This window comes from Oncorhynchus keta, chromosome 19 (assembly GCF_023373465.1).
Source record: "Oncorhynchus keta strain PuntledgeMale-10-30-2019 chromosome 19, Oket_V2, whole genome shotgun sequence".
NCBI lineage: Eukaryota > Metazoa > Chordata > Actinopteri > Salmoniformes > Salmonidae > Oncorhynchus > Oncorhynchus keta.
The window spans coordinates 33123179-33140816 of record NC_068439.1 but is presented as its reverse complement, the minus strand read 5'-3'; the positions used below and the strand labels follow the sequence as shown (position 1 = coordinate 33140816).

At 45.0% G+C, this 17638-nt stretch overlaps 1 protein-coding gene across 1 annotated transcript in view; it reads left to right on the top strand.

The window, feature by feature from the left end:
- LOC118398090 (A-kinase anchor protein 9) overlaps positions 1 to 17638 on the top strand; it is a 121120-nt gene that overhangs the window by 94830 nt on the left and 8652 nt on the right. Inside the window, 16 exon segments of the mRNA XM_052470292.1 lie at positions 865 to 959; positions 1276 to 1393; positions 2532 to 2570; positions 5511 to 5743; positions 6049 to 6168; positions 10008 to 10175; positions 11076 to 11180; positions 11532 to 11684; positions 13560 to 13646; positions 14074 to 15120; positions 15330 to 15470; positions 15569 to 15613; positions 15789 to 15929; positions 16147 to 16191; positions 16307 to 17029; positions 17285 to 17345. Of these exon segments, the coding sequence (XP_052326252.1) occupies positions 865 to 959; positions 1276 to 1393; positions 2532 to 2570; positions 5511 to 5743; positions 6049 to 6168; positions 10008 to 10175; positions 11076 to 11180; positions 11532 to 11684; positions 13560 to 13646; positions 14074 to 15120; positions 15330 to 15470; positions 15569 to 15613; positions 15789 to 15929; positions 16147 to 16191; positions 16307 to 17029; positions 17285 to 17345 (3321 nt within the window).

Genomic DNA, 17638 nt, shown 5'->3' with positions numbered 1-17638 from the left:
CATACGGATGGGGCCAGGTTTCCTCCAGACGTGACGCTTGGCATTCATCTTTCCCTTGATCCTGACTAGTCTACCAGTCCCCGCCGCTGAAAAAACATCCCCACACCATGATTCTGCCACCACCATGCTTCACCATACGGATGGGGCCAGGTTTCCTCCAGACGTGACGCTTGGCATTCAGAGTTCAATCTTGGTTACGTCAGACCAGAGAATCTTGTTTCTCATGGTCTGAGAGTATTTAGGTGCCTTTTTGGCAAACTCCAAACAGGCTGTCATGTGCCCTTTACTGAGGAGTGGCTTCCGCCTGGCCACTCTTACCATAAAGGCCTGATTGGTGGAGTGCTGCAGAGATGGTTGTCCTTCTGGAAGGTTCTCCCATCTCAACAGAGGAACTCTAGAGCTCTTTCAGAGTGATCGTCGGGTTCTTGGTCACCTCCCTGACAAAGGCCCTTCTCCCCCAAAATAGCTCAGTTTGGCCGGGCGGACAGCTGTAGGAAGAGTCTTGGTGGTTCCAAAATTCTTCCATTTAAGAATGATGGAGGCCACTGTGTTCTTGGTGACCTTCAATGCTGCAGAAATGTTTTGGTACCCTTTCCTAGATCTGACCTGTCTCAGAGCTCTATGGACAATTCCTTCAACCTCATGGCTTGGTTTTTGCTCTGACATGCACTGTCAACTGTGGTACCTTATATAGACAGGTGTGCATTTCCAAATCATGTCCAATCAATTGCATCAATCAATTGATTTTGGTTGTGTGAGTCTGTATTTTCGCTTTGATGTGTGCTTGAACTGATACTATGTCTGTGATTGTGTGAATGTTTCACTCAACAATCTCTAAATCTATATATTAACCCCCCCCCCCAGGTCTGATTGATGGCTACACAGGGGAACGTGCTGCGCTGGAGGAGCAGGTGCGTCAGAAGGAGGAGCTACAGCTAAGCCTGGAGCAGGAGCTGCAGGTAAGACAGACCCACTCTTCAGTCTACAACCACCATAATCACTGTGTTTTATAACCGTTTAGGGTGACATGCTCTGATGTAATTATGTCATTTCAAGCAGTTATGCCCACTAGGTAAATATTGTCTCAAAACTATCCATGCAGATTTAAAGAAAATGGTGGACAATTATGTTGCAAGTTGTTTCCCATAGGTTTCAAATTTTACCTCTGTCGGGCAACTTCGCACACTGCAAGGGCAGTTTGTTCTCTTTGTCATTTTTTAATTGGCTAACCATATCGTCAACCTGACTCTAACTGATTGTCATTGGCTCCTGCAGGTGACGAGCAGCCGCCTACACGAACTGGAGCAGGAGAGGCTGCAGATGCAGGAAGAGCGTGAGATACTGTCACGGCAACAGGACGCCATGAGGGAGCATGCCGGCCCCCGCGAGTTACGTATGTACCCCACCACTTACTCCTTGTGGGTCTGAATGGAACAAAATATACATTTTGACAAACATTCAAGTATTCTACACAGTGAAATAATCGTAAAAATGTTACTTTCATATCATGTAAAGTGTATTGGATATGCACAGTGCCTATTCCAATACAGATGCTCAAAAACAAGCAGTTGATGATAATAGAGAACTGTGACTACGTCTTATATGACATCACTACTCCAAAGAGTGGGCAGGGTGAAGTGGGGCTCGTATCATTGAAATAGAAATACTGGTATTATGAGAAAAGCCCTTCAGACCATCGCAATTTGACAGTCATTTTATTTCTGTGGGTCCTATGACGAAGATAAAACAGGCCCATGTTCTTTTGCATACAGAAGGTTGGTTTATTTCCTTGATTAGATCTACATTTGACTATTTGTATGACTCGTCATCACACAGTATGTCAGCTTAGCAGGAGCCACTCATTGTTATTGTGTTACCACTCAATGACGTTGTAACAATTTTTATTCTGTGTTATAAATTCTTGGCATTTTTATTAATGTACTTTGTTATTACTGTACTTTGCTACATTCCTGTAGAAAGGGTGACCATGATGAATTCATGTTGTAATGAAGTTTACAATTGATAACTGTTTTTGATGGAAATCCTCTGGGATAAAACAGAATCCTGGAACATGTGTTACACAAGTACTGCATCTGAAAAGTCTCACCTGCGTCGTGTTCATTAGGCAACAAATAGAATTAAGTCGACTGAAACAGGGAGGAACTACCTTGACTTGTCTAATAAGACACACACTGCAAAACATTTTAAAATAATTTTCTGATTCATTACCTCTATCCAGTACTATTTCAAAGGTTAAGGAATAATCCATAATGAAATGGCAAGTATTCGACAAGCACATGAATTCAATGTACAGGGGGCCATTTTAGGAACACCTCACGCCGGCTCTCACGTTACAGCATTGGCTCATCCATCCTCTGCCGACACAGCTTTAACCAATACCACCACAGCACATGCAGGGAGGCCCCGCCCTCTCGCTTTCACCTCTCACATCCTTTCTCCTCCAGTCTTCCTCCTTTTTATGACAAAACAAGTGCATGTTGAAATACTGTGCTTTCTTATTCTTCCTATAGGCCTAGTTGAAGCTGCAGTCGATGCAGCACCTGAAGCAGGTGTGTCCCACATCAGAGCATGGCCAGTCTGTTACTTTTTTGTCTCTAGTCGAGGGCACTTCACAAATACATACAGTACCAGTCAAAAGTTTGGACACACCTACTCATTCAAGTGTTTTTATTTATTTATACTATTTTCTCCATTGTAGGATAATAGTGAAGACATCAACACTAATAAATACCACATATGGAATCATGTAGTAACTAAAACAGTTTTGAACCAATCTAAATATATTTTATAGCAACCCTTTGCTTTGATGACAGCTTTGCACACTCTTGGCATTCTCTCAACCAGCTTCATGAGGAATGTTTTTCCAGCAGTGTTGGAGTTCCCACATATGCTGAGCCCTTGTTGGCTGCTTTTTCTTCGCTCTGCGGTCAGACTCATCTCGAACCATCTCAATTGGGTTGAGGTCGGGTGATTTGTGGAGGCCAGGTCTTCTGATGCAGCATGCCATCACTCTCCTTCTTGGTCAAATAGCCTGTACACAGCCTGAAGGTGTGTTGGGTGATAGTCCTGTTGAAAGACAAATGATAGTCCCACTAAGCACAAACCAGATGGGATGGCGTATCGATGCAGAATGCTGTGGTAGCCATGCTGGTTAAGTGTGCCTTGAATTCTAAATAAATCAGTGTCACCAGCAAAGCACCATCACACCACCTCCATACTTCACAGTGGGAACCACACATGTGGAGATCATCCGTTCACCTACTCTGCGTCTCACAAAGACACTGCGGTTGGAACCAAAAATCTCACATTTGGACTCATCAGACCAAAGAACAGATTTCCACCGGTCTAATGTCCATTGCTTGTGTTTCTTGGCCCAAGCAAGTCTCTTCTTATTATTGGTGTCCTTTAGTAGTGGGTTCTTTGCAACAAGTCTCCTCTGAACAGTTGATGTTGTTGTCTGTTATTTGAACTCAGTGAAGCATTTATTAGGGCTGAAATTTCTGAGGCTAGTAACTCTAATGAACTTATCTTCTGCAGCAGAGGTAACTATGGGTCTTCCTTTCCTGTGGCAGTCCTCATGAGAGCCAGTTTCATCATAGTGCTTGATGTTTCTTGCGACAGCACAAAGTTATTGAAATGTTCCGTATTGACTGACCTTCATGTCTTAAAGTAATGATGTACTGTGATTTCTCATTGCTTATTTGAGCTGTTCTTGCCATAATATGGACTTGTTCTTTTACCAAATAGAGCCATCTTCTGTATACCTCCCTACCTTGTCACAACACAACTGATTGACTCAAGCGCATTAAGGAAAGACGTTCCACATATTAACTTTTAACAAGGCACGATTCCTGTCAGGAGAATTTAGTTCTCGTGTTCATTAACCAGTCTGTTTGATCAGGATTTGTAGGATACTGATAGAAATGAAGACAGACAGAGGCCCAGTCTACAATAGTACAATAGTTAAATGTTTATTCACGGGGACGTTCTCCCTATCATTTCCGGTACATTGGTCTATATACCTCACATTTCGTCATAAATGTCCCTCTCAGATATAAGGGCAATATAGTTAACAAGTCTTCTCCTACTCACAAATTGTCTGCCACCTGTTAAACAATCTACTACAAGCCCAAGGTCTCTCCCCTCCCTGGGTGGGGACAGAATGTCCTGTAAGGAACACAGTATTCCAGCCGGTCTGACGATAGCTCCATTCGTTTCTAACAAGGAACAGAAAGTCCTTGTTCTAATTCTTGACTAAAACTGCAACGCATTATATTCAGTGTTACGATTATAATAAGATTCATACATTCATACAGTGACAGGGTAGTATTCTCTTTAGTTATAGTTCTATGTTAAATGTATACATCATTTAGCCATTATTCATAAAAAATCCCATAACAATTCCATATGTTATTTCATAGTGTTGATGTCTTCACTATTATTCTACAATGTAGAAAATATCAAAAATAAAGAAAACCCTTGAATGAGTAGGTGTGTCCAAACATTTGACTGGTACTGTTTTTTTTTTAACGCCAGAATCAGCAACTCACAAAAAAAGCTTGGAGCTTGCTTGCTATGGGCTCACTCACTCAATCACTAACCCTTGCTTACGCTTTTTCTTTTGATTCCCTTTTCTATATCATGGTTTGTCATGTTAATGTCTTATGGGTCAGCGTTAACATTCTCATTTTATTTATGATTGAGCACGATTGAAGGAATCTGATGAACTGTATTTTGAGACATTGGTACTGTAAGCATAAGTATTTCCTTATTGGCAATCATCTTTGCTCCTAAATTAAAATCCTTTGATGGAGATGTTCAGAAGAGTTTAGCTCACCCTAACTTTACTTCACATTTTCCATGCTAACATCGTGACAATATCTGCTACCTTTGGAGTAAGATGATTGCTCAATTAGGAATTTGTCCCACCCCTTGCCTGCAAATGCATATGGGGCATGGATATTGCACCATCACAGCACTGTCTACGTCGTTGGTCTGTGGTTTGCACTCTCTTACCTTTTTATCTGTTGTACTAATACAATGGGGTTCGATCTTCTCTGGGGGTAAGCGATGTTCAATGTTGGTTAAATGATGGCAGTGGGTTACTAAAGGGATATGTTGGGAAGATACTGGGTGTGAGATTGTCTATTATATACAGTAGCTACATGATTCTGAAATGGAGGACTGTATTGGTGACATTTTGCTGAAAGCAGCCATCTCAATACTGTAATGCTGTTAAAATGCGTAAAACACAAGTTTAGAAGTTCTGAGACAAAAACAGATAAATATACTTAGATTTGAAACAAATCGTAACGCTGACAGGCCTGTAACTGATTTGCAGATTATTGACAGTCCACAACACCTCCATCTCAGCATCCTGTCCTGTTCATTGCTGGAATCAAACCTGTATGTCCAAAATCATTGACTCCTCCCCTCCAAAGCCACCTTATGTGACGCCTTCCGTCTGTCCCTCCCTCCCTTCACCCCAGACCTCCTGGAGGAGACAGAGAAGCTGATGGCTGAGAAGGTAGAGGTGCAGCGGCAGGCGGAGAAGGAGAGCCTGGACCTTCTGCACCAGGTGAAAACACTGGAGGCTGAGCTGGAGGAGCAGATCAACCGGGTCATCGAGCTGGAGCATGCCCGCAAGACTGAGAGCGGCGACCTGCTGCAGCAGATCCAGGCTCTGGAGAAACAACTGGAGAAGAATCGGAGGTTCCTGGATGTAAGAAATAGAGGGCAGGGAATGGGGATGGATGGATATGGATAGAGATGGGAGAGATGGGTGGATGGGGGAGGACCATAGGGAAGTCTATCGTTTAAAAGAATATAGATTTACATGAATGTTATATGAATGTGCACTTTGGTTATTGGGGGTTAGGCAGTGCATAAAGCACTACACTTGATCCATAATTTATTAATCATCCATGTATTTCTGATTCAATGTATATATAATTTAATTTGATATGTAATGGGTATTTCCCATAGCAACTCTCCTTTAAAGGCTTTGTCTTCATCTCTGAACCCCAGGAGCAGGCCGTTGACCGGGAACACGAGAGGGACGTCTTCCAGCAGGAGATCTTGAATCTGGAGCAGCAGCTGAAGAACAGCCAGAAGCTGCAGCCCGGCTCTGAGCAAAGAAGCAGAGAGGTAACAGTTCAGTTCCGCAATAGCCCCAGCATTGAGCCCTGTTGGACCCCACAGGCAGTTTCTCCCTCCTTTTGTTCCCTCACAATGGGAAAGGCAGTAATGTATATGCTCGTCTTGTAAAAATTGACTGTTGTTGCTCTGTACATGAGGGCTCAGTGTCAGCCAAGACAGTGGGGAGGTAGAATTGCCCGTGGTTACCCAAATATGATCCCAGACTTGTCAAACTGGAACTGAAGGATAATGGACATAAACTCAGCAAAAAAAATAACCCTCCCTCTTTCAGGACCCTGTCTTTCAAAGAAAATTCGTAAAAATCCAAATAACTTCACAGATCTTAATTGTAAAGGGTTTGAACACTGTTTCCCATGCTTGTTCAATTAACAATAAACAATTAATGAGCATGCACCTGTGGAACGGTCGTTTAGGCACTAACAGCTTACATATGGTAGGAAATTAAGGTCACATTTATGAAAACTTAGGACACTAAAGAGGCATTTCTACTGACTCTGAAAAGCACCAAAAGAAAGATGCCGAGGGTCCCTGCTCATCTGCGTGAATGTGCCTTAGGCATTCTGCAAGGAGGAATGAGGATTGCAGATGTGGCCAGGGCAATAAATTGCAATATCTGTACTATGAGATGCCTAAGACAGCGCTACAGGGAGACAGGACGGACAGCTGATCGTCCTCGCAGTGGCAGACCACGTGTAACAACACCTGCACAACAACAGCTGCCGAGTTACACCAGGACCGCACAATCCCTCCATCAGTGCTCAGACTGTCCGCAATAGGCTAAGAGAGGCTGGACTGAGTGCTGTAGGCCTGTTGTAAAGCAGGTCCTCACCAGACATCACTGGCAAGCAACAAGCACCGTCGCTGGACCAGACAGGACTGGCAAGTTCTCTTCACTGACGAGTCGCGGTTTTGTCTCACCACGGGTGATGGTCGGATTCGCGTTTATCGTCGAAGGAATGAGCGTTACACCGAAGCCTATACTCTGGAGCGGGATCGATTTGGAGGTGGAGAGTCCGTCATGGTCTGGGGCGGTGTGTCACAGCATCATCGGACTGAGCTTGTTGTCATTCTTGTTGTCATCTCAACGATGTGTGTTATAAGGCATCCTCCCTCATGTGGTACCCTTCCTGCAGGCTCATACTGTCATGACCCTCCAGCATGACAATGCCACCAGCCATACTGCCCGTTCGGTGAGTGTTCTGCCATGGCCAGCAAAGAGCCCGGATCTCAATCCCATTGAGCACGTCTGGGTCTTGTTGGTGAGGGCTAGGGCCATTCACCCCAGAAATGTCTGGTAACTTGCAGGTGCCTTGGAAGAGTGGAGTAACATCTTACAGCAAGAACTTGCAAATCTGGTGCAGTCCACGAGGAGGAGATGCACTGCAGTACTTAATGCAGCTGGTGGCCACACCAGATACTGACTGTTACTTTTGACCCCTCCCCTTTGTTCAGGGACACATTAATCCATTTATGTTAGTCACATGTCTGTGGAACATGTTCAGTTTATGTCTGTTGTTGAATCTTATGTTTATACAAATATTTACACATGGTAAGCTTGCTGAAAATAAACGCAGTTGATAGTGAAATAACGGTTCTTTTTTTGCTGAGTTTATATGCTGGATGTGATTTTTGATGTGTTTTTTTGGGGTGAGGGCTGATTTGTCAATCATCGCCATAGTGATTTGTTTATTAACTGAGGGGGCTGTGGGTATTGTGTGATTTGTATATTAACTGAGGGGGCTGTGGGTATTGTGTGATTTGTAATGCGTTTTGTACAACTAGTATTCTAGTTTTTTTTTTATAGAACGTTTTATTGAACATTAATGGTTTTAACAGTGGTCTTGTCCTAAACACTTAATATATTTTTTATCTTTCAAAAAAAGCGGTGTCCATGGAGAGGTTGTATTTACTCTCGCACCATGTTGTAGCTAGTAAATGTAATTAGATATTACATTAGGATATTTCTGCTGAGCATCATCATCTGGACCATGGAGGTCTGTCTTTGCATTATAATTGCATCTGCTATCATAACAGCTGTGATATACTGCTTCTCTCTGGTTTGCTGTACGTCAACAGAGTTGTTGCGGCTGGTTTCTGCTAAAAGTCATTAGCATCATCATAGCTCCACATCTCTTTGGCATGCTGTGGCAGTGGCTCTCCTTGCTGTTGCCATCAGCTATGTTTTACATTTGTTACCATACTGTTGTTTGTGTTCAGTCTTTAACTGTATTATAGTGGCATGTGTTGTGGAAATGTGTCACTACAAGTAACTCATAATTATCAGAATTATTTAAACACCATTATTGATACTGTAAGGGCTTGTTTTCGCTAAGATATATGCAGTTGACAATGTCACAGCAGCCTTTCTCTGCTATCAGAATCATAGAACCATTCCTTCTCCCATCACCTTCTCCTATTAGTCACTGCTATGCTCATTAAAGGCCATTCTCTCTCCCTTTTTCCTCCTCTTCCTCTTTGCTTCTCTTCCTCTTTGCTTCTCTCCCATGGCAGGTGGATCAGCTGACCTCCCAGGTATTGCTATTAGTTGCATTGAAACAGCCTCTCTCTATTAACAAAACTCCATCAGTTGCATGGTAGCAGCCTGTCATTGCAAACCACATTAGAGCCCCCCTCTTTCCCTTCCTCTGCTCTTTTTCTCCTTTTTGTCCCGTTGAATATTCCTCTGTCTACCATAGCAGGTGGATCCCAGCGATTAGTGGTGCTAGCGTCATTGAAAAGGAGCTTCCATTAAATATCATTAGCTGCATTCAAAACCTCCCTCTTCCCCCCTTTCTCCCTCTTTCCCTATTCATCTCCCTCTTTCCCCTATTCATCTCCCTCTTTCCCCTATTCATCTCCCTCTTTCCCCTATTCATCTCCCTCTTTCCCCTATTCATCTCCCTCTTTCCCCTATTCATCTCCCTCTTTCCCCTATTCATCTCCCTCTTTCCCCTATTCATCTCCCTCTTTCCCCTATTCATCTCCCTCTTTCCCCTATTCATCTCCCTTTCCCCACCATATAGCAGGTGAGGATCATCTGACCTCATAATATTGCTCCTGTTTACATTATCCTCTCTCCCTCTTTCCCTCTAGCCCCTAGTGATGGGGGGGAAATTGATAGTTACATATCGCAGTTTTTTTTGGGGGGGGGGGGTGACTTTGACGCAAAGTATCGATTAGTAAAAAATACACATTTTTTGCTATGTGGCGTTAGCTGGTGCTGGCCGGCTGTACCTATACCAAAACTCTGGTATGTTTAATCTTATAGCGTGAGCCAATGTGTTTTCCAGCACTTTTATTTCCATGACTCATCAAAACTAATTTCCTAATGCTCTCTGCAGCAGACATTTAGTGAGCAATATGTTTGGAACATAAAATTGCAATAAAATCGCAGTATCGAATCGCAATACATATAAAATCATGACAATCGCAACAGCACCTAAGTATCGTGATAATATCGTACCGTGACGTTCCTGGCAATTCCCAGCCCTACTACCTCCTCTCTTTTCCCCCTCTCTTCAAAATGGCAGGTGGATCAGCTGACCTCCCAGCTACTGTGTTGTTACTACTAAATATAATATAATATATGCCATTTAGCAGACGCTTTTATCCAAAGCGACTTACAGTCATGTGTGCATACATTCTACGTATGGGTGGTCCCGGGAATCGAACCCACTACCCTGGCGTTACAAGCGCCATGCTCTACCAACTGAGCTACAGAAGCTAGCCACAGTGATACACTGAAGCTACAGACTGTACGATCCAGACTGAAACCCCTCTTTCCCTCCCTCTCCTTTCTCCTCCTCCTCATCCCTCTCCTCTCGCAGGTGGACCAGCTGACCCAGCAGCTGAGGGAGAAGGCGGACTGGTGCAGCGAGCTGCTGCTGGCGTCCGAGCAGCTGCAGCGCGAGGTGGGCGAGCGCAACGAGGAGATTGACAAGCTGGAGGGTCGCATCCGCGAGCTGGAGCAGGCGCTGCTGGCCAGCACTGAGACGGTGAGAGAGAAAAGAGAGATGGGTAGAGAGGAAGGGGGGATGGATGAAGTGGGATAGAGACTGAGAGAACAACAAAGAGAGGAAGATGGAAAAAGAGAGGAGGGACAAGTAGAGAAAGAGGGAGTGGGAAAAAGAGGAGTGGGGAGAGGTAAAGGGAGAGAGAGAAAGAGACAGTTCCCCCACTCCTTCCCGCCACTGCTGTTGATGATGCTGTGTTAAGACTAGCGACTGCCAAGATTGCTCCCCAGAGGGAGTGTGTTGGGGGGGGACCTAAAATCTCAGTCACCAGAAGGATAGTAAAACAAGGAAAATTCCCCATGAGGATAAAGGCTATTTTAAGCTTAGTGGTTAGGGTTACTATTAGGGATAGGATTTTCAATGGAAATACATTTTAAGTCCGCACGAGAATAGAAGAACATAACGTGTGTGTGAGAGAGAGAATGGAGTGCGTGTGCATGTTAGTGTCAGAATGAGTATGTGTTCTGGTAGAGTGTGAGTGACAGCGTGAAGCTATATTTGCATATATATGGGTGTATGTGTGCATTGATAAAGGAGACTGAGTGTACCTGCATACCCGACATCATGGCTGAGAATGTGTGTGCCCATAGTAATGAGTATTGAAACCAATATCACTGTTGGCAGGCTGAAACAGAGCAGTGAAAGAAATGTCCCCATACCTTGCTACTGCACAGCTGATTAAGTGCATGACATCACAGATACTGTATATGATGTATGGCTGTGTGTGTGTGGCTATCCTGATATTTGTGTGTATGCTTGTATATAATCTTGCGTGTGATGTGTGTATGTTTGCTTGTGTGTGCATGCGCCGCGCATGACTGGTCGCTAAATAATAACGTATTGCGTGTGCACGTTGCTTGCTTGCATGCATGTCTGTTTCAGGTGGATGATAAGAGGCAGGATGTGTCTGTTTGTGAGCTTGGGGACTCATCACTGGAGGCTCAGCTACAGACTGAAAGAGAGGCTCTGGACAGGAAAGAGAAAGAGGTAATGTATTGTTCTTATGGGGGTTTCTTTCTTTCACATGTTTGGAAGGGGATTTCTAAGTAGCCAGTCCAGCACTGTGTCAAAGCTAGCCAGCGAAAACCTTGATTGGTTATCACCTCCCCCGATGGTTTACATAAAGTAGACCTTTCCTCTACTTGTTGCAACCCTTTGCCCGCCATCTTTCACTTCGCCTCAAATCACGCTCATACAATAGCCAATGATGGACACAAGACAGGTCCCACTTAGATTTCAAGTCCCCTGTTCATGTGTCGTTGCCCTGGTCCTCAGTTAGATGGATAAGAACACACAACACTCCAGCTTGACTCTCCCCTTTCCCCTCCTCCCTTCCAGATCAGTAACCTGGAGGAGCAGCTGGAGCAGTTCCGGGAGGAGCTGGAGAACAAGAGTGATGAGGTGCAGCAGCTCGACATGCAGCTGGAGATCCAGAGGAAGGAGCTGAGCACCCAGCAGAAAGACCTGGAGACCAAGGACCACCTGCTCCAGGTAATCGGCCAACACAGCTAGGCGAGCATGTACAGTTGAAGTTGGAAGTTTACATACACCTTAGCCAAAAACAAAATGGCCACAACTTTGGAAGTATGCTTGGGGTCATTGTCCATTTGGAAGACCCATTTGCGACCAAGCTTTAACTTCCTGACCGATGTCTTGAGATGTTGCTTCAATATATCCACATACTTTTCCTACCTCATGATGCCATCTATTTTGTGAAGTGCATCAGTCCCTCCTGCAGCAAAGCACGCCCACAACATGATGCTGCAACCCCCATGCTTCACGGTTGGGATGGTGTTCTTTTTACCTCCAAACATAAAGATGGTCAATATGGCCAAATAGTTCTATTTTTGTTTCATCAGACCAGAGGACATTTCTCCAAAAGGTACGTTTTTTTGTCCCCATGTGCAGTTGAAAACCGTAGTCTGCCTTTTTTATGGCGGTTTTGGAGCAGTGGCTTCTTCCTTGCTGAGCGGCCTTTCAGGTGATGTTGATATTTTACTGTGGGATAGATACTTATGTACCTGTTTCTTCCAGCATCTTCACAAGGTCCTTTGCTGTTGTTCTGGGATTGATTTGCAATTTTCACACCAAAGTACGTTAATCTCTAGGAGACAGAACGCGTCTCCTTCCTGAGCGGTATGACAGCTGCGTGGTCCCATGCTGTTTATACTTGCATACTATTGTTTGTACAGATGAACGTGATACTTCAGACGTTTGGAAATTTCTCCCAAGGATGAACCAGACTTGTGGAGGTCTACAATTTTGTTTCTAAGATGTTGTTTTCTTCTTGGCTGATTTATTTTGATTTTCCCATAATGTCAAGCAAAGAGGCACTCAGTTTGAAGGTAGGCCTTCAAATACATCCACGGGTTCACCTCCAATTGACTCTATTGATGTCAATTAGAGTATCAGAAGCTTCTAAAGCCATTACATTATTTTCTGGAATTTTCCAAGCTGTTTGAAGGCACAGTCAACTTAGTGTATGTAAACTTCTGGTCCACTGGAATTGTGATACAGTGAATTATAAATGAAGTAATCTGTCTGTAAACAATTGTTGGAAAAATAACTTGTCATACACAAAGTAGATGTTCTAACTGACTTGCCAAAACTATAGTTTGTTAACAAGAAATTTGTGGAGTGGTTGAAAAACAAGTGTTAATGACTCCAACCTTAGTGTATGTACACTTCCAACTTCAACTGTAGGTAGCCTTAGCCCCCACACAGCTAGGCTAGCATGTAGGTAGGTAGCCTTAGCCCCCCACACAGCTAAGCTAGCATGTAGGTAGCCTTCGCCCCCCACACAGCTAAGCTAGCATGTAGGTAGCCTTCGCCCCCCACACAGCTAGGTTAGCATGTAGGTAGCCTTCGCCCCCCACACAGCTAGGTTAGCATGTAGGTAGCCTTAGCCACCACATAACCAAGCTAGTATGTAGGCAGCCTGGGCCACTACGCTAGGCTAGCATGTAGGTAGCCTGGGACACAACGCTAGGATAGCATGTTGATAGCTTAGCCACAGCTAGGCTAACATTTAGATATGCCAGACAGTTAGACTAGCAGCAACCAGGTAAAACACAACAAATAGCCACGAAAAAGGCTAACATTTACTATAGGTAATCCTTAATCCAACAAGGTTGACACATGGTTTCCATCTGCTAAACAAAGCCACATTAGCCAAAGCAACAAATGTGGGACCTGTTAGGCTAATATGGTAGAAGTGATAGGTAGTATCCCCACCCTAAAGATAAACAAATCCCCCATAAATGTTCCTTCCCTATTGTCTTAGTCCCAGTTTATTAAGGGTGATTTTTTTTTTTGTGTTGAAAGCCAGCAGATTATAATCTCCGAACATATGATACATTTTTGAAGGTGATGGAGGAGAAGGACAGGGAAATAGCCCTTCTTAATGAGCAGATGGCTAAGCTTCAACACACGGAATCAGCCCCTGATAACAAGGTAACCCCATATACATATATGTTACAGACAGACCATTTGATCTTCTGTCCACATATATGTATATCTCTGTGATAGTGGATCAGCGTGTGTGTTGTGTGACAGCCGTTTATTTTTTATTTTTGTTTTGACAAGTGGGCCTCCCATGCTCTGTTGTCTTGTGATATATGGTTTTTATGTTGGCTTACTAAACATCTGAGAACACTTGGAACACCCTAGAAATGTCCAACAAATCAGAATTTGTTCCTGAAGTACTGTTGTTACCTGATTGAGTTTCAACCATAGATAATATATCACAAAAATGTTATCAATATTAACTATCTTGCCGTGGCACAACTGTCTCAGAGGTTTACCAGAAAGCATGAGCCAGTCTTTTTCCTCCACATCTTCATCCTTATGCCTACATTCGCTGCTCCATCTTTCCCTTCAGGAAATCAATGCGAGGGACGAACTACTGTGGGAGCTGGAGTCCCAGGTGGAGTGCATGCGGAGCGAGCAGCAGCGCCTGAAGAAGAACAGCGAGGAGGAGCTGGAGCAGCTAAACGCTGTCATCGACAAGCTCCAGGAGGAGCTAGCCAACATCGAGCGGAAGCAATCCTCAGAGACGGACGAGGAGCTCAAGGGCCAGTTGGAGAGCCAGGTCGGAGGTCCCAGCAAGGAGGAGTACGACGAAATGAAGCAAAAGATGGACCTGGCCACCCAAGAGCTGGACACCATCAAAGCCGAGCAATGCATGCTCCTGGAGAGGTACCGGTGCTTGCAGGAGAGCAGGCTAGCATTAGCCGAATCGGAAAAGGAGCAGTCGGACGACACCGCGATGGAGCTGCAAGATGCCCTCAGGGAGAAGACTGCAGAATTCTTGGTGGTGCAGGCTCAGATCCAGGCGCTGGAACAGAGCGCCACCTCCAGGTTGGAGGAGCTGAGCCTCCGCATCCAGGAACTTGAAGCCTGTGTCAGAGAAAGGGATTCTGAACTGATCCGCTGCCGATTCCTGGTGGAGCGTGCCCAGGAGGACGCCGACGAGCTCCAGCGCAAGGTCCAGGATCTGGAGGACAAGCTGAGGGAGAGGGTGGCGGCCGCGCTTGTCAGCCAGGCCCAACTGGGCGCCATCCAGCAACAGTTGCATCAATCGCAGGAGTCCAAGGGCCAGAGAACCAAAGAATTTGGCCACCAGGATCCCCAGGGACAGATGGAGGTACCGGACTTTGGGTTTGCAGGAACGTCCCGAGCAGCGGAGATCCAAGGAGCCAAACAGGGCCCCACGGGGAAGGTGGTCCTCCTGACGGAGAAGCTTCGCGAGCTGGAGGTGGGACTGAGTGGCATACAGAAGGACCAGGAGCTGCAGAAGCAGCTGCTCTCCAGTTCCGAGGAGGAGGTGTTGGAGTACGAGAAGAGGCTGGTCATGCTCATGGATTTGCTCAATCAGATGAGGACGACCAAGCCTGGTGGATTCCAGAGAACATTTCTGTCCGAAGAGGTAGGCCTTATCTCCCATAGGCAATAAGTTAAGGCTAAGGTTAAGTTAGCTCTAGCCTGCACTGCCTCCTATAAATTAACTTTTTAGGTGTTAGTGTTAGCCTGTAGTACTTCCCATCGATGATTGGATTACTTGTAGCCTACACTGCCTGTAATGTTTTTCACAGTTTAATTGCTGACAAGCTGCTATCTCTTTGAACTCTGAACCAGACTCCATCTTCTGGAGAAAACGAGCCAGCTGTATCTGGGATTATACAGGAACTACAGGAGGTCAAAGACGAGGCTTCAGCCACCAAAGCACAGCTCAGCAGTTACAGGGAAAACAGCAATAAACTCCAGCAGGAGCTCATGGTATGTCATATCACACTCAACAACCATGTTTGATTAGTGCTCTATTCAACTTGTTGCTTGAAAGGGAGTTACAATTATCACATATTTTCCTTTTTTAGGCAAAAGAGGTTGCCATAGCAAAGCTTCAAGAAGACCTTCAAAGGGTAAGAAACAAAGGGAGTTCCTCCGTTTACCATAGGCACAGACACAATACAATTCTACTGTCTCAGTGTTGCTAAAGTACTGCGATACTTTCTTGTTCTTGACATTCCCTTAAATTCATTGTCTTGAAATCCAAATTCTAGAAATTCTAACATCTAACACATCTACCTTTGACAGCAGGTGTCATTGGGAGGCAGTGAGGCCAAGGTGTCTGAGCTCCATCGGCAGCTGAAGGAGGTCAAAGAGGAGGCCGCTGCCACCAAAGAGGAGCTCAGCAGCTACAGGGAACGCTGTGACAAACTACAGGAGCTGCTACAGGTATGAACACAGTCCCAATCAACCAGTGTTCAGCAGAGCAAAGAACTATGGGAGTCGCAGTCTTCGGGTGCCAAACTCAATTGTCAATTTTATTAACTGTCCATTTTGTGTGGAAAACTGTACATTTAAAAATGTTGATCAAATGGGAAGTTGTATGTTTGTAGTCTTTTCAGTAATTAACCAATCCGACCATTTAAATATTTCTTTTGTACCGAAGGAGAGAGAGATGACCATAGCACATCTCAAGGGAGAACTCCACCGGGTAAGTGTATATTGCTGCATGGAAGAATATTCCAACTTTAGTCAACAATATGGAAAAATATCTATTGGCATATCTTCACTTCTGTATCGATTTTGGTGTCTCCGAACTTTTACAGGCCTCATCGGAAGGTGACAGTGCCACCGCGTCTAAACTTCTCCAAGAGCTCCAGGAGGTCCGAGAAGAGGCAGCTGCTACCAAAGAACACCTGAACAGCTTCAGGGAGTGCAGCGACAAACTCCAGAACGAACTCCAAGTCCGTGACCTGTCCATTGCACAGCTCCAAGAGGAGCTCCAACAGCTCAGAATAGCCTTGGCGAAAACCACAGAGTCACCGTCACCACTATTCCCACTATCACCATCTCAGTCTCCCTCACCCCAGCAGCAGCAGCCGGTACCAGCCTCCAATCCGAAAAAGAAAGGAGTCAAACCGCAAGACCACCGCCATGGAGCCAAGGGAAAAATGTCCGCCACTGCCAAAGACAAACCATCGCTCTCCAGGAAGATCTCTGCCGCGGAGAACCAAACGTCCTCCGACAAATCGTCTGGTCTTAATGTATCTCAACGTCTGCCTCGTACAGATGCTGGCACCCAGACGGAGACCTTTTCCTCCCAGACATCTGACCATCCCAGGTCTGTGTCAGAGGAAGAGGTGGAGGAGATGATCGGGGAGTACCAGGAGAAGATCGTACAGATGCAGGAGCTGCACGCGGCGGAGATCCTGGACATGGAGGCCCGGCACATCGCAGAGAGCGAGGCCCTGAAGAAGGACGCTCAGATGCTGGAAGAGGAGTGTAGGGCTCTCAAGACCGTCATCGAGAAGCTGCAACGCTCTCATGAGGTGAGTTTGTTGGGTGACATCTCAGCAGACCTGAGTTGTGTTCATTAGGCACAAAACAGAAGTGAGTAACAGAACAAAAGTCTACCCGGAAGCTTGTTTTCGTTTTCTGTTGCAGAACCCGGTTTTGGTCTGTTTTCTTTCATTTGGTGCTTAATAAACATGACCGATATGATGAGCTTGACATTTTTATGGGGGAGTGGGAAGGTAAAGGAACTCAAACTCTTCTGTGTTCTGACCTGGTTTCATGCCCTCCAGGCCCCCTCATCGAGACCAGAGCGTCCCGCAGGATCGCAATTTAAAGACGGCTACACCAGTGGTAAGTTGTTGTAGTGTCACACATTGCACCTCCATGCCAAATGTGAGCCTCTGTATTCAATGCTATGCCAAGTGTCTCTCAAGAGGTTGCATGCTTTCCCTAGTAATCACAATACCTTAGGCGATATAACACCTTCACAATCAATGCATAAATATGTATACAATACATTATCAACAAACACAGCATTTTACGAGTCATGGTGTGTGTCTTTTGAGTTGATGCGTATGTTTGCTAGTGTTTGACGAAGGATGCTTTTCATGATTTGAAAAAATGTTATTTTTCATGTCTATTCA